Consider the following 26,879-nt stretch of genomic DNA (forward strand, 5'->3'; position numbering starts at 1 on the left):
GCAAATAATTGTTACTTGCCTCAAATTGAAGACTAAAAGTTGATTGATACAGCTGGTGGTGGCTCATCAAATTTTACAACAACCAATGGTATCAAGAAGATCATTGGAGTCATTGTTGCTAATGTACATCTCGAATTGTATGATCGATGCAAAAATAAGCCAAAATGAGTTATTTATTTAAAACTAGAGACTCAAAATATAAAAATAAAATATCAAGTTGCATCTAAAGTTGAAAGGATACTAGAAGCAATAAACATATGAACTCAACAGGTAGCTCAAGTTCAACTAGCACAACCAATAAGTTGTGAAATTTGCAGGGGTCCTTATTTTTCTATGTATTATGGAGAACATCTATCACAAGTAAAACAAGTAAATTACCTCAACAATAACAATCCATATTCCAACACGTATAATCCTAGGTGGAAAAATTCATCCAAACTTTTCCTGGCAAGATCAACAAGGGTCAGTGCAATATCAGAATCGACAACAATTTCAACAGCAACAATTAGCCCCTAAGAAAGAGGATTGGGAGATAGCTCTTGAAAAGGTTACTGCTTAGAATTCCCAATTTAAATAAGAGACAATAAATAACCTAAGGAACACTACAACATTTATCAAAAATCTAGAGGATCAGGTGGGATATAGAGCTTAACAACTTTACTAAGGAAAAATCACACACACTAAAAATACTTGAGATGCTTATCTTATTTTGTTAAAACCACCTGAAAATATTTTTGAGGTCTAGTCAATCCGTTAGAGAACTATTTGATTAATTAAAGGCCTTTTTACTACTGGATAATTGATTAACCCTAGTGCTCTAGTCGATTATTTTCATATTGTAAAGTATAAAATCGATTAAAATAGTCTTTTAATGATTGGTAACAAATAAATATGAAAGCCTTCCATTTTTGGCTTAAGTAATTGATTATTCATATGTAATAATCGATTGGCCTAATCAATTATGGCATTTAATTCGCCCATGAATTGTTTCCAAATTTAAACCATATTTTTGCCTATAAATAAAGAGTTTCTCTATCGTTTCAAATTACTCAGAAAGTGATCTTTTATACTACTTTCTCACTCTCTCATCTTTTTCTATAAATCTCTTGTTTTCTCACATATATTTTGCCTTAGTGGTTTGAGAGTGTTCTTGTGCTTAGTGAGGATCATTGTTCTGGGTGAGGCCATAATTTTAATTTACCAATAGTGTATTATCTCTTAAGTAAAATATACTTCTATGATACGTTGTTTATCTAAACTAATAAAAACTCTTGTTGGTTTGGGGATTATCTAAAGAATTCTCCATTTGATTCGTGAGTTCTGTCTACAGCAAAAGCTCTCTTTTGGTTCGTGAAGACCATCCATCAAAATATCCACAACAGTTCCTAAGCTTAGCCCGGTGTAAAACCTCTGTTGGTTAGAGAATAACCTTTGTAAAATCTCATATTAGTTCTTGATTTTAGCCCGATGTAAAAGCTCAGTTGGTTCGAGATTAGCTTGTGTAAAATCTCATCTTGGTTTAAGACCAGCCTATGTAAAATCTCGGTTCTATTTAGAGGTCTTCCCATGTAAAAACCTGGTTCAGTTCAGAGAATAACCAACATTAAACTCCATCTCAGTTTGGAGAATAGAAAATATAAAACTCCATCTTGGTTAGAGATAAACCTATACAAAATCTTAGTTTAGTTTGGAGGAAAATCACTCTAAACTCTGTTTGTTGTTTGGCTGGAAGTTAACCATTAAACTTCAAATCCTTGTAGAAGGAGGTTTATGCGAATTTCCTATTAAAAACTCTCAAGATAGTGGAAAATCATAAGAAGAATTCATAGTGGAAGATAGTTGAATCTGTATAAATATCTAGTGTCATTCTCTCCCCCTTATCTCTTTTATTTTCTTTTCTTTCCATTTATTTTCTATTTCTGATGCATATTTACTCGTTTGCTTTTAAAAAAAATTTAAACTTTGATTTTCAAAATTATTTTGATTTTAACCAATGTTTTTCAAACCCACATAATTCACCTCTTCTTGTGTTTGAAACACATGTACAACATAAATAAATAGTTGATTATGTGTTAGTGATCAATGAATTAATGGACTTAGCTAAGCAGAAAAAAAGGTGTGTATGTTGTTCAAGGTCGACTTTGAAAAGGCGTATTATTATGTGAGTTGGAACTACCTCTGGGAAGTGATGAAAATAAAGGGTTTTGGTTCTAAATGGTTTAGTTGGATGGAAACCTACATCGTTATAAGTTCTATGACTATCCTTATTAATAGGATCCCAACCCAGGAGTTTTAAGTTGGGAGAGGTTTACGTCAGGGAGATCCTATTTCACATTGTCTATTTCTAATGGAAGTATAAGGTTTGGTACGAAATACAACTCAAATTAGGGGAATTCCATAGCTTTAAAGTAAATGGTGAAATCAACTTTCAGATCTTATAGTTCGTAGATGACACTGCCATTGTGGGTGAGGGATCTTGGAACATTTATAGTATTAAAGCGGTTCTACATGGATTCAAACTGGCTTCAGGTTTGGTGTCAATCTCTATAAAAGTATTGTGTTCAAAATAAATTTGAAGGAAGACTTCATGCAGGCTACATCCATATTTCTGTCTTGTTATGCGGGCTGAATCCCATTTTTTCTTCCTTGGCATACCTATAGGGACAACCCCAAGGGGAGGAATATATTGGAATTTGATCTTAGAAAAGTTACGAGTCATATTATCATCATGGAATGGAAGGTATTTGTCAAACGGGGAAAGAGTAAAGATTATGAATTATGTTTTGAATAATATACCACTATACTACCAATCATTATATAAAGCACCAAGGAAAGTGATCCAAGATTAATCCAGATACAACAGAAACTTCTATGGAGAGGATTCGTTGAAAGGAAGAAAATCGGTTGGGTGAAGTGGGACAACATGTGCAAGTCAAAAAGGAATAAGGGTTAGGTTTCAAACATATTGAATTAGTTAACATTGCACTATTAAGAAAATGGAGAATAGAGAATCCTAAATGATCAAGGAGCTGTTTGGGAAGGATTGTTATCTTATAGGTGTGGTAATATAAAGTCTAGTATGTTTAATGTTAATGCTCCAACAATCGGTATTAGAGACTCTTTATGGTGAAGGAATTTAATGTCATTTGGAATATCAGGTGAGGAGGGATACAACTGGTTTTCTGATAGTATTGCTTGCAAACTAGGAGATGGAAGAGACATTGATTAACAAATGGGGGTTGAAGGAGAAATTCATTGACAAACGAAGCATCTATGACCATTGTCATATCTCAATCAAATCCAATAAACTGAATTGGGACCAAAGCTTTTTAAGTTTTTCATGGCTTGGATTGAGCACTCTAGTTTTTTACCTTCGGTTGAAGAGTTTGGTCCTCTTCAAGTGTTCAAGGGAGGAAATTGTTCACTTTTAAAGAGAAGCTTAATATCCTAAAGGATCAATTGAAAACATGGAATGGATAAATCTTTGGAAAATAGGATTTGCGGGTAGAGAATGCAATTAAGGATCTTAATTGCCTTGAACCCTTGGTGGAAGTTGATGGTGATGAATCAAGTCCCGGGACTTCTATTAAAAGGATTGAGGCACAACTATTACTTTTGGAAAAATTACACATTCGAGAATCTATGATCAAGAAAAAATCAAGATGCCGGTGGTTGAAGGATGGTGACTAGAATTCTAAATTCTTCCACTCCTTTATGAAATCTAGGTTTCACCATAACAATATCTTGGGGATAAAATCAGGTGACATTTTAATTGAAGATGTCGAAGCTGTAAAGACGATGGCCTTTAGTCAATTTAAAGATCGTTTTCAAGAGACTTATTCCAATATGCCAATGTTAGATGATGTGTCATTTAACGAGATCTCTCATGAAGATAGAATTGTTTTGGAGGTTCATTTCTCTTTATAAGACATCAAGGAAGTCATTTGGAATGTTGTTGGAGGAAAGAGCCCAGGCCTTGGAGGCTTCTCCATGGAGTTCTTCAAAGTCAGATGGGAAATTCTAAAACTTGATATGTTTATTTGCATTAATGATTTTTTTTGCAGGTTTATCTTGTTAAGGCTATGACACTGTCATTCATCTCTTTAATCCCCAAAAGTCGGAATCCTCAAAGCTTGAACGAATATTACCAATTTGTATTATTGATAGCATATATAGGATCATATCTAAATTGTTGGTGGGAATATTGAAGGGGGTTTTGGATAAGCTTGTATCCGCAAATCAGTCAGCTTTTATTCCAAATAAAGGCTTGTTTGACATAGTTTTGGTGCTATACGAGTTGATTGACTTTGCTCAGAGAAATATAAAAGGCTTATTCCTTTTCAAAGTGGATCTCAAAAAGGCTTTCAATTCCGTCTCTTCGGACTACTTGTTCTATGTTTTAAAAAGGATGAACTTTAGGAGTAAGTGGTTAAAATGGATTAAGGCATGTGTTTGCTCTTCTTCCTTCACAAATTTGATAAACGGTAGTCGAACTATTGACTTTCATTCTAGGAAAGGTCTTCGCCAAGGGGGTCCTCTTTCCCTTTTCCTTTTCCTTTTGGCTGCTAGAGGGATTGCATGTTTAATGTGGAATGCTCTATTTAGCCATTTCTTCCATCCTTTTTCTTTTACTGATAATCTTTCATTTAATCTTCTCCAATTCGTTGACAACACAATGATTGTGGCCCAACCGTCGTGGGAGAATATTTGGTCAATAAAAGCCTTGCTTCATGGGTTTGAGCTTTGTTCTAGTTTATCCTTGAACTTCCATAAAAGTAGGATTATTAGTTTCAACATTAAGCTGGATTTCTTGAAGGTTGTTTTTGACCTTTTATCGTGTGTTATTAGTCCTTTTTCCTTTTGTCATACCCCAAAATTTGCCCATTGGTGTTACAAAGCATTTTCCAAGACCCTCTGACTTGTTCCGCAAGGCACTGATGCCAAACGGACAAAAGCCCAGCTCACTACAGGCCCAATCCACAGGCGGTCCAAAGTAGCTTGCTCGCTAGGCGAGCAGCTCCTTCGCCTAGCGAGTATCTCAGCATGCCACTCGCCCAGCGAAGCGTCAGGTCCAGAAAAAGCCCAAACCTAATTTGCTCGCTAGGCGAGTAATTCCTTCGCCTAGCGAAGCTTGCGAAAATTGGAAATTTTGGACCTCATTTCAAGCCCATTAGGTCACCATTGCCACTACTATAAATACATGCTCTTCTGCCACGAAAAAGAGAACCCAGAGGCGGACGAAAAACGGAGAACCAACACGGAAAAGCAGAGAAAGACGGACGGAAACCCTAGCACGGGAACTTTGACGGCCACGTATCCGCACCGGAGTTACCACTGCCCAACGCAACCCGACACCAGCAAGGATCCGTCAATTCAGCATCATCCCTAGGTTGCTAACAGGTTTGTGTATCATTACCGTTTTATGTCTTCATTCCATAAGCTCTAAATGCATAACACCGCATGATATATTGAATTTTTGGATACGAGTTCATACTTTGCATGCAAGCTTAAATGTGTCTGAACATCATGAATATTGGACCCTGTTATTGCTGTAATTGAATGTGATAAGATATGTAATATGCTGGAGTCATGCTGTTCTGAAATTCCAAACCCGTGGTCGCTCGCTAGCTCATCGCTAGGCGAGTCTGCAGCGAGCCTTCGCTGAGCCTTCGCTAGGCGAGGCAGCAGCGAACGGGACAGTGGCTGCTTTGTCCCTTTGCTGTTCCATTTTATGTGTATTTCATTATTGTTGCATTTGGCCTGAACTCTAACTGTTATTTTATGGCATTTTATGGTATTAATTAAATCATATTTTATCCTTATGCTCTAACCCGTGCGTTGAATGATGTAAAAGCTTCCATATCCCCAATGAAGTGGCCGGCTAGGTACCCTTACGTGTGAGAGACTTTTGTGGAGATGGACTCCAAATTACTTCACTTTAATGTGAAGATTCATATTGATTACCAGTTAATTTTAATGTGTCGATTTTTAATGTATTGATTGATTTTAATGTGTTGGTTTTAATTGGTTTTGATGTGGAAATTCACCATAATTACCTAATGGACTTAAAACGTGGACTTCAAATTAATGATATCGGACCTCTCTCTATTACCCCACGATTACAATATTACGGTCATGTCCCGCGAATATGGGGATATCCTTAGCAAAGACCCTTCGGTAAAATCATCATAGTCCCTCGGATGTTGCCTTCAAAAATACGATTTTGTCCCTCGATGACCCTTCGGTGTAGCCTACGGTTAAATGATGATAGTCCCTTCGAATGCTAAGGTATCCTCACAACTGTTGCCTTCAATGACCAATCGATGACCAATCGATGACCCTTCGATGACCCTTCTACATCCCAAGGGAAAACTACTTACTTCTCAATAGTAAGGACAGTTTTACCCTCATAAGGATAGGAAACGCCCGGAAAGACCTCGGACAGGTATAACCTTAATTGCTCATTCATAACAAAAATGCTTTTCACACCTCACACCTTTCAAACATCTTTTAGAAAATCACCACCTAGCATACATCCGTACTAGGATCATTGCCGAGTTATATTTTTCTAAACTATTTTCGAAAAACTAAACGAGATAACCACTTTGTATACATTCATGCAAGAATCATTACAAAGTTAAATTCTCATTTTCAAAACATTTTTCACACATTTCTCAACCACCTTTTTTCAAACTAGAAAACATAAATGATTGAGCAATTAAGAGCCCATGGATAACCATGGATACAAAGGGTGCTAATACCTTCCCTTTGTATAAAGTACCTCCCGAACCTAAGAATTTAAAATTTAGGTCTTTCCTGTTCTTTTCCGCCTTTCCTTATGGGATAAAAGAAAAGTCGGTGGCGACTCTTGCTAACCGCGACATTGCGATTACAAATCCAATAAAGTCCAGTTCACCGTATGACAGAACTGGCGACTCTGCTGGGGACTCTACAAAGAGAGGTCCATCTTAAAAAAAAAAAAAAAAAATCATTTATGTTTTATTATTCCTTCTTTTAAGGGGGCTTTGAGTGAAAGATCCTACACCCGGATCTAGTGTACCTTAGGTAAGTAGCAATAGATCATCGCGACTATCCGGCGTATACTGGAATGGTCAAAATGATAGCTACGGTTAATGTGACACTTTGGTTGTCCTGATGGTCCTCATGTTATTTGAGGAAAAATTTGGCTTCCGCGTGGTGTCATCAAAGCATTAACCAGACCTTTAGAACCCTAATTGACTCATCCTAGCCATTAGAAAGTAGTGAGATAACTGACTTCGGTTCCGACTGGGGTTGGTTGATACTCGATACTACACTCCTTGAGATTGGACTTTAGGGAAGCTTCGGTCAACCACTTGGTGTTGCACTGAAGTGGACCTGAGGGAAGGTCAATGATTGGAGATCCTTTTAGAACCCGGTTACTATTCTAGGACAGGTTGAACCAACTAAACTTCAGTGGGGAGGGTACTTACCTATGGAACTCATGCAAGCCTTAAAACCTAGGAATGATGGTTGTGTGACTTGCTTGTGCTTGTTATTTATTTAACCTCATAACATCATAACATCATAACATTATGACATCATAACATTGAACTAACCATTTCAAGGACTTAGGGATTTAACTTTGCTCTGTTTTGTATGAAAAAAAAACAAAAAACAAAAAAAGTTTCCCTTTCCGGTAGTTTATGCAAAGTTAAATTCCAAAAGGCCTTGAAAACATTTCATGCATTGCATAGCATAACATAGCATAACAGGTACTCTAAAGGGATCAGTGTTCTCACGGTTTTCCTCCAAACAGAAAAATGGACCTCGAACAAACTGTCAAGGATCTCCATGCTCAGAATGCTCAACTCCAGGAGATGATCTTGAACTTATCCAGGGGGCAGGAGGAACTGAAAGCTCTCTTGCTCGAGGAAAAGAAAGACAAGAAAGCGGTGAGTTACATTAACCCGGGAAGAAGGCTTAAAGGACAGGCTGCGGGAATCAAAATCAGAATTCCGAAGGATCAAGAAGAGGAAACAGAGACAGATTCAGAAGATGAGAATGCTGATCCTTTCAACCCTGAGGATGACGATGAAGATTACGAGAATGAACAGTACTCTCCAAAGGATGGCAAGTACAAGTTGCTGGAAGAACGCATGCTAGCTATGGAAGGTCAGAAGGCGCCCGGTCTGGATTTTGAAAGTTTGGGTCTAGTCTCCGATGTGATCATTCCTCGCAAATTCAAGGTCCCCGCTTTCACTCAGTATGATGGGGCATCTTGTCCTCAGATGCATCTGAGAGCTTACGTGAGAAAGATTCAGCCGTATACCACTAATAAGAAGCTCTGGGTCCATTTCTTCCAAGAGAGTCTGGCTGGCACACAGTTGGAATGGTATTATCAGCTCGAGAGTTCTGACATCCGCACCTGGACTGATTTAGCAACAGCTTTCTATAAGCAGTACCAGTACAATTCAGAATTAGCACCTACTCGGCTACAGTTGCAGAATATGGCCATGGGATCTAAAGAAAGCTTCAAAGAGTATGCTCAGAAATGGAGAGATTTGGCCGGCAGGGTCAAACCCCCTATGACTGACCGAGAATTAGTAGACCTGTTCATGGGTACCCTGACTGGCCCATTCTACAGCCACCTACTGGGGAGTTCTTCATCAGGTTTCACTGAACTTATATTGACAGGTGAACGGGTGGAGAGCGGCATTCGAAGTGGAAAGTTACAGGCAACTACTTCTACAAGCAGTAAAAGGTCCTACCATGGGAAGAATGAATCCAATGCTATGTATGGTCAAAGGAGTCATAATAAGAAAATCGGTGACCATGCCATTGGAGCAGTGACGATCGCAGCCCCGCCAGCGCAAGACTTCCAGCACAGACAAGACAGACCAAGAAGGCAGTTTACCAAGCTCAATATGACTTTAGCACAAGCACTGCAAAGTATGCTAAAGGTAAACCTAATCACTCTCAGAGGTCCTCCTGCAAATATCAACACTGCCTCGCCTCGTTATAATCCCAATGCCAGGTGTGCATATCACTCCGATAGCCCCGGGCATGATACAAACGATTGTTGGCTGTTGAAGAATAAGATTCAGGACATGATCGATGCTGGGGAAATTGAGTTCGAGCCTCCGGAGACTCCTAATGTCATCAATGCACCTATGCCTAATCATGACAAGGCTGTTAATGCTCTCGATGACGATTCTCTCATCACTACTGTAGCGGACTTAACATCTTCTCTCCCGATCATAAAGCGGAATTTATTGCAAGCTGGTTTATTTCCAGGTTGTACTGAAGATTGCAATCTCTGCATACTTTGGCCCGAGGACTGTTTGAAATTGAAAAATGGCATTCAACGGCTGATGGACGACCGTACAATTCTCTTTGAAAGGGTTTCTAAGACGGAAAACCCTATTGAAGAAGTATCTGTGATTGCAAGGTCCAAAGTTCCAGTAAAGATTACCGCTCCCAGGGTACCTGTGAAGATCATTGCTGAGCCTAGAGCAGCTCCCCTGATCATTACTGCACCTGGCCCAATACCGTACTCCTCAAGCAAGGCCATTCCGTGGAATTATGGAGGCGAGGTGTACATCCATGGCGTAAAGCAAGTTGGTGATTCTGCTAATCCTAAAGACATCGTGGGGACTAGTAAAATTACTCGAAGCGGAAGGATCTTCTCTCCAGAGATCTCACCCCCAGCTCCTGAGACTCGAGGAAAGGAACCAGTCAATCCTTCCCAGTCAGAGACACCGGTCGAAGCTACTACTGAAGACGTTGCCAAACGAGAAATGGAAGAAGTGTTGAAAATCATCCGCAAGAGTGATTTTGATGTGGTAGAGCAGTTGGGGCACACTCCTTCCAAAATCTCGATGTTATCCTTGTTGTTGTCTTCTGAATCTCATGCCAATGCCTTGATAAAATTCCTGAAGACTGCCCATGTACCTCAGGAGACCTCCGTTGATCAGTTCGAAAACTATGTTGCTAATCTGACTGTCGACGGTGGCCTAGGTTTTTCCAATGCTGACCTGACACCAGCGGGAAAGAACCATAATAAGGCTCTGCATATCTCTATTGAGTGTAAAGGAATCACCCTGTCTCATGTGTTGATCGATAATGGCTCTTCTTTGAATGTGTTACCGAAAGCCGTGCTCGAGAAACTTGACTGCAAGAGCATTGAGCTGAAGCCTAGTGACATTGTGGTGCGGGCTTACGATGGTGCAAAGAGTGTTGTCCACGGTGAAGTTGTTCTCCCTATCAAGATAGGACCTCAAGTCTTCAACACTACTTTTTATGTAATGAACATTCGCCCTGCCTACTCCTGCTTACTGGGACGCCCTTGGATTCATGAGGCAGGCGCTGTAGCTTCGTCTCTCCATCAAAAGCTGAGGTATCCAATAGAGGGTAAGATCGTCACTGTGTGTGGGGAAGAAGAATACATTGTCAGTAGTGTGCATACCTTCAGATACGTTGAAATGGATGGTGAATTCTTCGAGACTCCGACTCAGTCATTTGAAGTGGTTTCTCCGCCCGATCCTGTCCTTAAGCCAACTCCCTGTGTGCCCAAGATTATTCGTGCTCCTCCTGCTATGATTTCTCTGAAAGATGCTCAAGCTGTAGTGGAAGATGGTGGCTGTACTGGCTGGGGTCAACTGATCAACGTACCGTACAAGTCTGACAAAGCTGGTCTGGGATTCAACTCTGAAAAGATGGTCAAAGATCAAATCAATGTTGTAGAAGATGCTGACAGTGATTGCGACCTGGATAGCTGGATCTACCCAACAATTGGCAACGGACTCAATAATTGGAAGGCTGAAGACATCATCCCGATTTCCTTTAGTCAGGAGTAATTGTTATTGCTATTTTTGTGTTTCAAAGCATTGTGTCTATACCCGGGGCATAATAGCTAATTTTTCAAGGGTTTTGTCATTTTCATAAGCATATTCATATTCAATAGATCAATGGACTTTTAGCATTCAAATATTGCGCTCTTTATCTTTCCTGTCATTTTTTTCAAAACAAGCTATGTTCTCTTGCACACACGCACGTAACAATTTTCCGATCCACATCCACTCTGGATCCTGTTGATAATAGTTCTGCTACTGTTCATTATGACTTTGAAAATCCGATCTACCAAGCCGAGGATGGAAGTGAGGAGGATTGTGAAGTCCCTGGAGAACTTGTCAGACTGGTACTACAAGAAGAAAAGACCATACAGCCGCAGGAGGAATCAATTGAAATTGCAATGGGTACTGAAATAGACAAGAAAGAAGTCAGAGGTTTCTTGGGGCACTCGAATTACATTGCCCGATTCATCCCACATTTGACTGCTACCTGCAAACCCATCTTCAAATTACCAAAAAAGAAAAAATCAAGAGATGGTATGGAGTGATGAATGGCAAAATCAAGAAATATCTCCAAGAACCTCCAATTCTAATGCTACCAGTTGAAGGAAGACCTCTAATCATGTATTTGACCGTGTTAGCAAATTCAATAGGGTGTGCTGGGGCAACATGGCGAGTCTGGTCGAAAAGAGCATGCCATATACTGCCTTAGCAAAAGGTACCGACTGTGAAACAAGATACTCACAGCTCGAGAAAGCTTGCTGCGCTTTGGCCTAGGCTGCTCGCCGACTAAGACAGTATATGTTGAATCATACCACTTTATTGATTTCTAAGATGGATTCTATCAAATATCTACTTGAGAAACCTGCTGTCCCCTGAAAGAATTATCACTGATAATGGTACTAATTTGAACAACAAGATGATTACTGAACTCTGCACGCAGTTCAAAATTAAGCATCACAACTCTTCTCCGTACCGGCCAAAGATGAATGGCGCCGTAGAAGTCGCTAATAAGAATATCAAGAAGATCATACAAAAGATGACGGTAACATACAAAGACTGGCATGAGATGTTACCGTTTGCCCTTCACGGTTATCGCACTTCAGTACGCACTTCGACAGGGGCAACTCCTTTCTCTTTAGTCTATGGAATGGAAGCCGTTTTACCGGTGGAAGTCCAGATTCCCTCTCTAAGAATCATGAAAGAGGCGGGCTTAGACGAAGATGAATGGATTCAGACTCGACTCGATCAAATAAACTTGATGGACGAGAAGAGACTTGCGGCTGTTTGTCACGGGCAGATATATCAGAAGCGCATGACCCAAGCATTCAACAAAAGAGTCAAGAGACAGGTATATCAGGTAGGCGACTTGGTGATCAAGCGTATCATTCTACCACAAGGTGACCCCAGAGGCAAGTGGACTCCCACATACGAAGGGCCATTTGTGGTTAAGAAGGTATTCTCGGGTGGAGCCATGATACTTGCTACAATGGATGGCGAAGATTTCCCGCATCCTGTGAACGCGGACATAGTTAAAAAATACTACGCATAAAAGAGACCCGCTAGGTCGACGTACCTAGGCAAAAGTAAGGGCATCCCGGCGAACCAAAAGGGTTCGGGCAAAAATTAGGGATAAATATATAAAGACGTATACCCGGCAAGTCGAAAACCTGAAAAGGCGGCTTGGGCAAAAAAGGGGTATCCCGGTGGACTGAAAACCTGAAAAGGCGGTCCAGGCAAAAATTAGGGATTAAAGCGTATGACTATGTCCCGTTCTCTGCCCCTTCAACCCAGTTCCAGGGACTGAACAAGCCAATCACTTCTATCTGACAGCAGGGGATGAGATACTTAAAGACATAATGACAATAGTGGAATCAAAATCAATAGGACTTTTTCTGCATAGCTTTCTCTTTTTCTTGACAATTTCCTCTTACTAGGATTTCCGTCTCCTTGTACATAAATTGCCTGTTTATAGGCCCTCTTTCAACATCAATACAATTTCATTTCCAAAAAGATGCTTTTGTTTCACGTTCTCTGTTTTGTTTGTGTAAACGTCCATTGGTTTCATTTGAATTGACTTATGCACTTGAATATGATCGATGTTTACCAAAAATGCATGCCTAAAATAGCGATAGCAATTACTACACGACTTCAGGATCGTGGAGAAGGTCTAACCACGCTTTCCAAGGAGGCTGTTACTAATTCGATTCCCCGGCAACGCCAATTATTCCCCAGAAGAGGTCGGCATCGCCCTACCGAAAGGTCATCCCTTCTATCCCCAGCCGGGCCCCGTTGGACAGAACCCAAATCCCCAGCTAAGGAAGGGCCATCAACACCAATGCCTCTGACCAGCAGACTGAGATCTATCTCCCCAGTAGTGTCCCCTGGAAGAATGCTTCAGACGCCTAGTGCATTCATTACATCATTTCATACTACATACCTGCATACAACGCCCACATTTATTTCATTCCGCATCATACACTTTACATCATTTCATATACAAGCATATACATGCATACCAGGTTCGCAGGTATAAAACATCTCATGCATCATGACATTGCATGAGGCTAATGTTGTTTTTCAGGTTAATTATCCTCTTGATACAATCAACACAAAGGTCCATCCAGACGGACATCTGTATCAATTACATTCAGGATTCAACTACACCTCCCAGATATACTCCCGGACATTTATCGCCAATGCAACAAATATTATCAGATACAGCCTAACGTACGGTTCATTCTGATTCAGTCCAACATATGACTCTTTCAACTCAGATACGGTCTAACGTACGATCCATTCTGACTCTCAGCAACTCCAATACGGTCTAACGTACGACCCATTTGGACCTCTAGCTCAGATACGATCTAACGTACGATCCATTCTGATCTTCAACAACTCAAGTATGGTTTAATGTACGACCAAGTTAAACCTTCATCTTCTCAGGTGCTACCTTCGGACAGGTACATTCCTGAATGGTAGTCTAGTATACGGCTACTCCCTTTCTCAGGTGCTACCTTCGGACAGGTACATTCCTGAATGTAGTCTAGTATACGGCTACTCCCTTTCTCAGGTGCTACCTTCGGACAGGTACATTCCTGAATGTAGTCTAGTATACGGCTACTCATCTTCTCAGGTGCTACCTTCGGACAGGTACATTCCTGAATGTAGTCTAGTATACGGCTACTCCCTTTCTCAGGTGCTACCTTCGGACAGGTACATTCCTGAATGTAGTCTAGTATACGGCTACTCCCTTTCTCAGGTGCTACCTTCGGACAGGTACATTCCTGAATGGTAGTCTAGTATACGGCTACTCCCTTTCTCAGGTGCTACCTTCGGACAGGTACATTCCTGAATGGTAGTCTAGTATACGGCTACTCCCTTTCTCAGGTGCTACCTTCGGACAGGTACATTCCTGAATGTAGTCTAGTATACGGCTACTCCCTTTCTCAGGTGCTACCTTCGGACAGGTACATTCCTGAATGGTAGTCTAGTATACGGCTACTCCCTTTCTCAGGTGCTACCTTCGGACAGGTACATTCCTGAATGGTAGTCTAGTATATGGCTACTCCCTTTCTCAGGTGCTACCTTCGGACAGGTACATTCCTGAATGGTAGTCTAGTATACGGCTACTCCCTTTCTCAGGTGCTACCTTCGGACAGGTGCATTCCTGAATGGTAGTCTAGTATATGGCTACTCCCTTTCTAAGGTGCTACCTTCGGACAGGTACATTCCTGAATGGTAGTCTAGTATACGGCTACTCCCTTTCTCAGATGCTACCTTCGGACAGGTACATTTCTGAATGGTAGTCTGGTATATGGCTACTCCCTTTCTCAGGTGCTACCTTCGGACAGGTACATTCCTGAATGATAGTCTGGTATATGGCTACTCCCTTACTCAGGTGATACCTTCGGACAGGTACATTTCTGAATGGTGGTCTGGTACACGACTACTCCCTTTTCAGCAGATTCAGCCTAACGTACGGCCCATTTTGCAACTCAGATACGATCTAGCATACGATCCATTCTGATCTTTCATCCCCAGCAAAGTCATCCGCCTAATGAACAGCTCACTTTGGTATTCAGACGCGGTCTAACATACGACCCATGCTGATCCCATATCCCCAGCAGCATATAGCATACTCTGACTCCCCAGCGAAGTCGACAGCATAATGGATGGCTCACCATACGGTCTAGCGTATGACCCGGTATGACATCCATATCTTCAGACATCGTCTAACGTACGACGCAATCTGGAAATCTCCTCAGCAAGTTTCTTGGATGGCATCTCTAAGCCCATCTCCGGCAAGACCGAAAGACAAGCGCAAATTTTCGGGGCATTCTAGTGTTCAATAATCTTTCACCTCCAGACCACGAACGGCGCGTGCCATTCTACTCTCTCGGTTCGAGAATATTGAACAGGGGCAGCTGTCATACCCCAAAATTTGCCCATTGGTGTTACAAAGCATTTTCCAAGACCCTCTGACTTGTTCCGCAAGGCACTGATGCCAAACGGACAAAAGCCCAGCTCACTACAGGCCCAATCCACAGGCGGTCCAAAGTAGCTTGCTCGCTAGGCGAGCAGCTCCTTCGCCTAGCGAGTATCTCAGCATGCCACTCGCCCAGCGAAGCGTCAGGTCCAGAAAAAGCCCAAACCTAATTTGCTCGCTAGGCGAGTAATTCCTTCGCCTAGCGAAGCTTGCGAAAATTGGAAATTTTGGACCTCATTTCAAGCCCATTAGGTCACCATTGCCACTACTATAAATACATGCTCTTCTGCCACGAAAAAGAGAACCCAGAGGCGGACGAAAAACGGAGAACCAACACGGAAAAGCAGAGAAAGACGGACGGAAACCCTAGCACGGGAACTTTGACGGCCACGTATCCGCACCGGAGTTACCACTGCCCAACGCAACCCGACACCAGCAAGGATCCGTCAATTCAGCATCATCCCTAGGTTGCTAACAGGTTTGTGTATCATTACCGTTTTATGTCTTCATTCCATAAGCTCTAAATGCATAACACCGCATGATATATTGAATTTTTGGATACGAGTTCATACTTTGCATGCAAGCTTAAATGTGTCTGAACATCATGAATATTGGACCCTGTTATTGCTGTAATTGAATGTGATAAGATATGTAATATGCTGGAGTCATGCTGTTCTGAAATTCCAAACCCGTGGTCGCTCGCTAGCTCATCGCTAGGCGAGTCTGCAGCGAGCCTTCGCTGAGCCTTCGCTAGGCGAGGCAGCAGCGAACGGGACAGTGGCTGCTTTGTCCCTTTGCTGTTCCATTTTATGTGTATTTCATTATTGTTGCATTTGGCCTGAACTCTAACTGTTATTTTATGGCATTTTATGGTATTAATTAAATCATATTTTATCCTTATGCTCTAACCCGTGCGTTGAATGATGTAAAAGCTTCCATATCCCCAATGAAGTGGCCGGCTAGGTACCCTTACGTGTGAGAGACTTTTGTGGAGATGGACTCCAAATTACTTCACTTTAATGTGAAGATTCATATTGATTACCAGTTAATTTTAATGTGTCGATTTTTAATGTATTGATTGATTTTAATGTGTTGGTTTTAATTGGTTTTGATGTGGAAATTCACCATAATTACCTAATGGACTTAAAACGTGGACTTCAAATTAATGATATCGGACCTCTCTCTATTACCCCACGATTACAATATTACGGTCATGTCCCGCGAATATGGGGATATCCTTAGCAAAGACCCTTCGGTAAAATCATCATAGTCCCTCGGATGTTGCCTTCAAAAATACGATTTTGTCCCTCGATGACCCTTCGGTGTAGCCTACGGTTAAATGATGATAGTCCCTTCGAATGCTAAGGTATCCTCACAACTGTTGCCTTCAATGACCAATCGATGACCAATCGATGACCCTTCGATGACCCTTCTACATCCCAAGGGAAAACTACTTACTTCTCAATAGTAAGGACAGTTTTACCCTCATAAGGATAGGAAACGCCCGGAAAGACCTCGGACAGGTATAACCTTAATTGCTCATTCATAACAAAAATGCTTTTCACACCTCACACCTTTCAAACATCTTTTAGAAAATCACCACCTAGCATACATCCGTACTAGGATCATTGCCGAGTTATATTTTTCTAAACTATTTTCGAAAAACTAAACGAGATAACCACTTTGTATACATTCATGCAAGAATCATTACAAAGTTAAATTCTCATTTTCAAAACATTTTTCACACATTTCTCAACCACCTTTTTTCAAACTAGAAAACATAAATGATTGAGCAATTAAGAGCCCATGGATAACCATGGATACAAAGGGTGCTAATACCTTCCCTTTGTATAAAGTACCTCCCGAACCTAAGAATTTAAAATTTAGGTCTTTCCTGTTCTTTTCCGCCTTTCCTTATGGGATAAAAGAAAAGTCGGTGGCGACTCTTGCTAACCGCGACATTGCGATTACAAATCCAATAAAGTCCAGTTCACCGTATGACACCTTTTAATTCCCATGGTATTCTGATTGGGCGCAACCCTAGAAGGCATTCCTCATGGATTTTGGTTCTATCTAAGTTTAGGAATATTTTGTCCTCTTGGAAACGAAAAGTTGCCTCTCTCTCAATGGAAGAGTGACATTGCTTAACTCGGTGATGAATACAATTCCTCTTTTCTCATTCTCTATCTACAAAGCACCAAAAGTGGTCATTCAATAGTTCATCAAGATCCATCGTGCGTTCAAGTGGAATGGAGAAGACAATCATATGAGGATCAATTGGGTGGCGTGGTCTACAATTTGTACCTCAAAAGCTGAAAGGAGGCTCGATGTAAAACATTGTGATTTGTTCAATAGGGTGTTATTGAGTAAATGGGGTTGGAGGATTTTATCAGACGAAGATTTATCATGGCATAAAGTGTTTTCCATAAAATATGGTGATATTAAGGCTTCGATTTGTGATACATCTTCTTTCATCAACAATTCTAAATCATCATTATGGTGGAGGTATTTAACGATTTTGCTGGAAACTTGGGGTGTAGAAAACAATTGGTTCAACATGAGCATTTTGTGTAAGGTAGTGAACGAAATCGACATAAAATTTTGGAGGGACTGTTGGATTGGTGCAACTCTTTGTATAATATTTTCTATGTTGTTCGATTGCTTGCAGAGACCAAGAATGAGAATTGGTGAAACTGGTCTTTGCTATATGACAATTGAGTCTGGTGTGCGTGTTCAAACAAGGAACTTTTATCGAATTCGATAAACTCTGAACGTGATAATCTCCTCATCATTCTGCATCATATTTCCCATATTTCAGCAATGGTGGACCAGTTTATGTGGTGGTGTGACTCAAGTGGATTCTCGATTAAATATGTGTTTTCCAGACCGAACTCTTTTATTTGCCTGAATTTCCAACTGAGTATCGATTTTAAGTTGTCATTGAAGTGTGTTTAGAACTTTAATGTTCCTAGTAACATACATATGTTTGTGTGGAGGTTGCTCCTATATAGGCTTCAAACAAGAGATGAGTTTGCAAAGAAAGGAGTTATATCAGGTGTTCATAGTCTTGTCTGTTCGTTATGTCTTAGTCCTGAAGAGTTTCATCGTCAGTTGTTTATTAACTATAATGTGGTTGTTGAGGTGGTTATATATTTTTTATTGGGTAAAGGTGTGTAGATTTAATTCTTCCCTTGATATTTTTAATCACCTGTTGTTTGACTCTGCATTGCGGGGGAGGGCGAAGAGAAAATATAGAATCCTCATTATTGTAAATGCTCTTTGGTTAATAAGAAATGATAATCTTTTTAACGGTGGAAAAGGCAGTCATGAGATTGTACTAGTTGCGAAATATTTAGCTTAAAATTGATTTAATGTTAGAATGACTTAAAATTGATTTAATGTTAGAATGAAGGGTAATTTAAAGTTGTTTGAATGTCTAATCCTTTAGGGATCTTGAGGTAGTTTAGTCTATCCACCTCCTTTTATATTAGAGTTGAATATCTTGTATTCGCGTTAATAAAGAGATATTGCTTATAAAAAAATATAAAAAAAATAAATTGTATTTTGATATTTCCTATTACAATTTTCAGCCTCCATTCCATAAATTCCTAGATCCTTCCCTCCCTATCTACACTACTTTTCATCTTTTTCTACTCTAATGTCTCTCTCCCATTCCCTTTTGTCAATGCTTTGGTCATTTAGCATACGTGCCAACCCTTCAATATTAAAACACACATTAAATTCTACATTAGTGACGCAGAAAACCAAAAATAATTGAGCCATTAGTAATTTAGTATTACACTTTCAGGTTTCAACTATATAATTGATAACCGATAATATATAAAAATTTAACAGACATGTAAACCTTATATAGTCAACTTTGGACTTTGAGTAGGTGAAGGAAATTGTAATTAAAATAGTCCAATTATTGGTAAGAAGAATAACTTTAATTAAAATTTAATTTGTTTACTTGTAAGAAAATTCAATAATTAAAATAATATTTATTTCATTAATGTAAGACATTGAGATCTACCAAACTTGTGACTATATAAACCAATGCAGAAGTAGAACTTCAACACCTCCATCACAAACATTAAGCCATTAAAATGTCTAGAGGTGAAACAAATGAAGTAAACATGGAGGAAGAAACAGATACAATAACAAAGGACATCATTCCAGAGAAGAAGCTGAAAGATCGTAAGGTGTCATGGGCAAAACTCCGTCGTGTAGATTCTCTCAATTTAGAAGCGGGAAGAGTTTCTATGAATGCAAATCATGACCATTCCAAGGTACGGTTTTTATTTCGATAATTTTAGTGGAGTTTTTTTTGTTATATCAACAAAATTTGAATCTGATTTTGTGATGTAGATGGGTTGGAGCGTGACGTTGAGTTTGGCATTTCAGAGTATAGGGATTGTGTATGGTGATATTGGTACATCACCACTTTATGTGTATGCAAGTACTTTCACAGATGGAATAAAAAACAGGGATGATATTCTTGGAGTTTTGTCTCTCATCATCTACACCATTGTTCTTATTCCCATGATCAAATATGTTTTCATTGTTTTATGGGCTAATGATAATGGCAACGGTATGTCAAATTTTATATCTAACTCTTTATTTTTATTTTTTTTACCTATTATAAAATATTAGATTTCTTTAGAAATTAATATTGAAAATATATATCTCTAATTATATGTTATGTTTGTTTATTTATTTATTTTTAAAAAACAAATATACTAATTAAGCCTCTTGAGAGAGAAAAATTCGTAGATAAAAACGACCAATCACAATTTTTTTATTTATAAATTGGTACATAGTAGTATTATTTAAATATTATTTTTAATGAATCATATTTGCAAACTAAAAAATAACTTTAATTTATAAGAAAATATCAAAAATATTCTAACAATTAATACATATGTACGATAGATAAACAGTCCCCAATATAGACCTAAAAAAAGTCTAAAGAAGAAATTCCACTGTTTTTAGTAAAATAGTAGGTTTGGCTATAAGTAAATTCTTATCAAAATAAATAAATAAAAATGAAAGAGGTGTATTATTTTATTAAAAGGGGGTGCAGGTTATATTTGGAAGTTTTTTTTGATAAAAACGATAGGTGAATAGTTCCTCTCATATGAGCCTAAAAACCCTCTAAAGATAGAACCTCTCCATTTTTTTACCATTTAAACTAAAATGATGGGTCGTATTCACACATTATGGAGTAATATTAATTTCTTACTATACGGAATCTCTGACAGTGATGTCGAATATTCCAATTTGAGAAAGAAAATACTCGTCTTTATGATTAATAAAAGACTTATAATGAGTTTAATATTCAGATAATATTAGTAATAATTGTTTACAATTCAAAGTGAAATAAGAGAGATCCAAACTTGATTTGATTATTACTCCTTAGATTAATGCACCAACATTAAAAGAAACAAGTAATAACCTTCCCAAGGATTGGAATCACGTGTTGAAGCCTACAATATTTTTTTTTTTAAATTCAAACAAAATATTAATTTTTATTTAAAATTTTGATATGAAATTGTAATAATTAAAATTCAATGGATATGAATATAGGTGGAGCTTTTGCACTGTACTCATTGATTTGTAGGCATATAAAAGTGAGTTTGGCACCCAATCAACAACCAGAAGACATGGAACTTTCTAATTACAAACTTGAAATTCCATCTTACAAGCAAAAAAGAGCCAATAAAATAAAGAAAATGATTGAGCAAAGCCATGTTGCTAGAATTCTTCTCTTACTTCTAGCTATCATGGGAACTTCCATGGTTATAGGAGATGGCATTCTCACTCCTTCCATTTCAGTACTTTCTGCTGTCAGTGGAATCAGTTCATCACTAGGTCAAAGTAAGTATTTTATTTAATTAATCCTTTATTATTTGCTAATGATAATATGTGATTTTTAACTTTGTCATTTTTTTATTTTATTTTTTCAGATGCTGTTGTGGGAATTACCGTAGCAATTTTGGTGGTGTTATTTTCTATGCAACGGTTTGGTACTGATAAAGTGGGAGCTTTATTTGCTCCCATTATTTTAATATGGTTTTTATTCATTGGTGGAATTGGTCTCTTTAATTTATTCAAATATGACCTTGGAGTATTAAAAGCTTTTAATCCTAAATATATAGTTGATTATTTCAAAAGAAATGGTAAAGAAGGTTGGATATCATTAGGTGGAGTCTTCTTATGTATAACAGGTGATTATTATTTATTTATTAATTAACTAATTAATTAATTAATCTTGTTTTAATTCTAACTAAGATATATATTACAATATAATCATAGGATCTGAGGCCATGTTTGCTGATTTGGGTCACTTTAATGTTAGAGCAATTCAAGTAAGTAAATAAAATAATACATTTATTATACTAGTATACTTGTATTTTATCAAGATCATACATTATAATAAAATATAATATATGTATGCAGATTAGTTTCTCTTTTGTTACATGTCCTGCAATATTGTTAGCATATGTTGGACAAGCAGCATATCTAAGAGAGTTCCCTGACAAAGTCTCCAACACTTTCTATGACAGTATACCAGGTAATTAATTTGATTCGTTTTAATTAATCTCGATTATTAATCGATTTTCCGTTTTATTGATTCATGTGAATAATTTGCAGACCCTTTGTATTGGCCTACATTTGTTGTGGCCATTGGTGCTGCCATTATTGCTAGCCAAGCTATGATTTCAGGAGCATTCTCCATTATATCACAAGCCCTAAGTCTAGGTTGTTTCCCTAGGGTTAGGGTTGTTCATACTTCAACAAAGCATGAAGGTCAAGTTTATATTCCAGAGATCAACTACATGTTCATGCTTGGATGTATTGTGGTTTGTGTTGCCTTCAAAACTACAGATAAGATTAGTCATGCATATGGTATTGCGGTTATCGGTGATATGATGATTACAACAACGTTGGTTTCGCTTATCATGCTTGTTATATGGAAGAAGAGTTTATGGATGGTTATCCTTTTCTTTTGTGTATTTGGTTTTACTGAGATTCTTTATTTCACTTCTCAACTAACCAAGTTCACAGGAGGAGGATATTTTCCAATTGTGCTAGCTTTTTTCTTGACCATCATTATGGGAATTTGGCATTATGTACACAAAGAAAGATACATGTTTGAGCTTAAAAACAAAGTTTCTACTGAGTATTTGAAAGAATTGGCTAATAATGCAGATGTGCATAGAGTTCCTGGAATCGGACTTCTTTATTCCGAGCTCGTACAAGGAATTCCTCCGATATTTCCGCATTTCGTAGCGAGTGTTCCGTCGATTCATTCCGTCGTTGTGTTTGTTTCTATCAAGACTGTTCCGGTTAGCAGAGTTGCGTCGGAAGAGAGGTTTTTGTTTCGGCACGTGGAGCCGAGAGAGTATAGAATTTTCCGATGTGTCGTGAGGCGCGGTTACAACGATGTCCTTGAGGAGCCTGTGGCGTTCGAGTCACAATTAATACAAAATCTCAAGGATTTCATTCAACAAGAGAATTTCATGCTTGAGGCTAATGAAGGAACTACTAATGTAGCAGCAGCAGCAGCAACAAGTGAAGGATTAGTAGTGCCTATTTCTACTAATGAGAATGAACAAATGGAAGATGTGAAACCAAAATCTACTCATTCTTCTAGTAGAATCATCCCAAGTGTTGGTGTGTCTCATGTTTCATCAGATTCAATTAGGTCATTACCTGGAAGTGTGACAAAATCATCAAATTTCTATGCACCTATGATCCAAGGACCTGAAGAGGAGATTAAGTTCATAGACAAAGCCATGGAAAGAGGTGTGGTGTATATGATAGGCGAAGCTGAGGTTGTGGCAAATCCAAGTTCTTCTATTTTGAATAAGGTTGTTGTGAACTATGCTTATAGCTTCTTGAGGAAGAACTTTAGACAGGGAGAACAATCCATTGCAATCCCACATAAGAGACTTCTCAAAGTTGGAATGACATATGAGTTATAACATTGAGACATGTAGTGAAATAAAATGATATATGATATGCTTGTATCATGTTATTGTCTGTTGTTGTGTTGTGTATGTCGACTACAATTGAGTTGGTATATTATATGATAAATATGTGTGTTCCATTTTATATTTAGTTTGTGAATTCTCCAACAAGTCATGTAAGTTTTGAGACTGTGGAGGAGTTAAAGTCATCGCTCTAACATAAATAAGAATGCAGATTGTGAATTATGTGTTGTGTGCAAATTGATAGCATTTAACTAATTTCCTAAATTGTGTATCATAATGAATTCATAGCAGCAAAGTTGCTGATTTTCTAAATGTTTTCATCTATTTTTTTCTATATTTTCGATGTTCTGGTTTTTTTGTTGTTGCAGATTTTGGTTTGTTGAACCATTTTCAATGGTGAGGATTTTTCTCAAGGTTTGTTGAACCATTTTCAATGGTGAGGGTTTTTCTGAATTTTTTTCACATGTTTTTTAAGTTGGGAGATGCAAAGCTATGTGTTAGTGGAATAGATGAAGATAATCTTAGATCTTCTAAATCTTTTGAATATTCATATTCCGGTCATTGTTGTTATGTTTTATGGTGGATAATTTTTATTTGTTGAGAAAACTTAAATCTTGAAGTTAATCGAATTAATCTTGATAATCAAGAATAAATATTTTTGATTGATCACACCTCGTGTTCTTCATTCTTTACTCATGTGAAACAACCACTCCACGATTACAAGATGATTCAACATTATACATAGAATTGAAAGAAGAAAACAAGACAATTGAAAATGAGAGAAAAGAGAAATTTTGGAGGAAGAAGATTGTATTGTTGTGCAAACTTCACTCTAAGTGTTTGTTACAATGCGCGTTAATCACAACTGTGATTTTTAAAACTACACATTTTTTCTACAAAACGTGTTACAAATGAAATATAGTTCATCTCTATTTATAGATCAGATTACTTGCACTCCAAGTAATCACAAATTAACTAACTCAACTAATACTAAGCTAAGCCAGTCTTCTTTGACTCTTTCGAGGTTGACTCCTTCGACAGCTACACCTTTGACTACATGATTCGACAAGTTGTATTTGACTTTCTGTCAAATACAGTTAATACAGACTTTATTCGATACAAACTACATCTTTGCATACTATTTCGACACAAAATAAAACACCCTTCGACATCCGTCGAATAATATAAGGCTTGACACAAGGAATTACAAATTTAACACATAACTTAATTCATTGTGTCTAAGCTATCTACATTCATCATTATTCTCAATCTCTTGAACAATTCCATCTACAATAGTCTTCGTCATTATATATGCAATATGATTCTCTGATCTGCAATGCTTCAATCTCAACATTCCATTCGCTACCTGCTCTCTCAGGTAATTGAACCTCATTTCGATATGTTTGCTTCTTCCGTGTGCTATCGAATTTTTTGTCAGATTGATAGCCGACATGCTGTTGATCTTCATGTTCATTGCTCCATGATTATTTCATGTAATTTCTTTGACTAGAATCATCATCCATGTCGATTGGCATGCACATAGCGAAGCTTCTATGTATTATGCTCACATGATGATAAAGCTGCCACAGGTTCCTTTCTCGAACTCCACGTGACTGGCACGCCACCTAACATGAATACATATTCTGTTGTCGATTTTCTATCTTCACCATCACCATACCAACTAGAATCAGTGTATCCACAAGTTTGCGTTATTTTCCTTCTTTGATTGAAGGAAACAAATGCCATAGTCGAGTGTTCCTTTGAGATACCTTAGTATCCTTTTGGTGGCTGCAAGATGGGATACCTTCGACTTCTGCATGAATATGCTGACCATACTTACACAATAGGCTAAATATGTCCTTGTGTGACAGAGGTATGAAAGTGATCCAATGAGTCTTCTGTACTACGATGGATCGACATCATCTTTAGTCGAGTCTTTTATCAGTTGCAATTTGGGCTCAGCTGGAGTTGAAGTTGGGTTGCAATCTTGCATCTTAAATCTCTTGAGTATTTCACCTGCATATCTTCTTTGCTGCATCATCAAGCTTCTACTACTCTTGTAGAATTCAATACCAAAGAAGTATGGAAGATTTCCCAAGCCTGGAATTTCAAACTCGTTACTTAAGTCATGTTTGAAATATTCGATCTCCTTCTTGCAATTGCCTATTATCAACATGTTATCGACATAGAGACACAATATAAGTAGCTCACTCTTGTTTCTTCTGAAATACACATCATGCTATGTCGTGCACTTCTCAAACTCCTTTTCTCTTAGAAAGCCGTCTATTTTCTTGATCCAAGCTCTTGGAGCTTGTTTCAGTCCATACAGGGCTTTATGCAGCCTGTATACTTTCCTTTCTTGGTCCAATTTCACAAACCCAACAGGTTGTGTTACATACACCTCTACGTCTAGAGGATCATTCAAGAATGCACATTTCACGTCCATCTGACACATATACCAATTATGCATGTTGGTTAGACCAACAACCAACCTAATTGCTTCAATTCTAGCTATTGGTGTAAAGACTTCATCGTAGTCAATTCCTTCTTTTTGAAGAAACCCATTTACTACAAGTATTACCTTGTGTCGAGTTACTTCACCTTTTGGATTCAGCTTGACTTTGTATACCCACTTCACATAAATTTCCTTCTTCCCTTTTGGCAATTTGACTAGTGTTCATGTATCATTGTCTTCAGTGGATTTTATCTCATCCATCATAGCTTTCATTCATCTTCAGTTGCATCGACTGGCTCAGTATCTGCATAGAAGCATAGTGTACAAACTCACCTTCATTATTGACCACATCATCTGATGTGATTACAATTCCTGCAGTCTTGAAGGCACATTTCTGGTTCTTTGAGGTCTACTTGTTGATGACTTTTCGACAAGTGTATTAGTAATGTCTCAGTAATAAAAAGATATTGATTCCACGGGGACTGCTATTTAACAATACAATAGTTGTGCACGTATAAAAATTAAAAATTGGGGGTTTTTAGTTTGAATGGCAAAAAATTGGGGGTTTTTAGTTTGAATGCCAAAAAATAAGATGATAGCAGTCAGGTTTTGTTTAGAATCCCTTATTTCTTCTCTGTTGATGTCTAATGCATTATATGAATAAGAAAGTCATTATATTTCAACGATAAATCAACACAACCACCATACCAAATCCCTTGGTGTATAACTCATTAATTTTCACTCGGGGTCTTCTATCCATATTCAACCAACGTAAGTGAAATTAGGCGATGGAATAGAATGTTAATTCAAATTCCACTACTTTGGGTCTCCTATCCCTATTCAACCACCGTAAGTGCAACAATTGTCCTAGTTCAAACACATAGACTAATGATCAGTATTCCATATGTGCCCAAGATCAGATTAAAAGAGTATCTCACATAAAATGCATTAAGAAAAAGAGGCAATTGAATAGAAATATAACTTCAATTATTCATGTAATGACAAATTAAACATATGTCCCAACAAGTTCAAAATAAGTTCATCAAACAAAACCTAACTTAGATATGTTTAGCTACTCATAATGATACAATCAAATACCAAGGAAT

General features: G+C 38.2%; 1 protein-coding gene across 1 annotated transcript; it reads left to right on the plus strand.

Annotated features, from left to right (window-relative positions):
- The first annotated feature begins 19,352 nt into the window (after positions 1–19,352).
- LOC127074254 (potassium transporter 5) lies at positions 19,353–23,540 on the plus strand. Its single transcript, XM_051015556.1, has 7 exons — positions 19,353–19,610; positions 19,690–19,912; positions 20,908–21,198; positions 21,288–21,548; positions 21,637–21,689; positions 21,781–21,895; positions 21,976–23,540. The coding sequence occupies exons 1-7, from the start codon at positions 19,428–19,430 to the stop codon at positions 23,307–23,309; spliced, it is 2,460 nt and encodes an 819-aa protein (XP_050871513.1). The 5' UTR covers positions 19,353–19,427; the 3' UTR covers positions 23,310–23,540.
- Positions 23,541–26,879: the final 3,339 nt, after the last annotated feature.

Source organism: Lathyrus oleraceus, chromosome 4 (genome assembly GCF_024323335.1).
Source record: "Lathyrus oleraceus cultivar Zhongwan6 chromosome 4, CAAS_Psat_ZW6_1.0, whole genome shotgun sequence".
Lineage (NCBI taxonomy): Eukaryota > Viridiplantae > Streptophyta > Magnoliopsida > Fabales > Fabaceae > Lathyrus > Lathyrus oleraceus.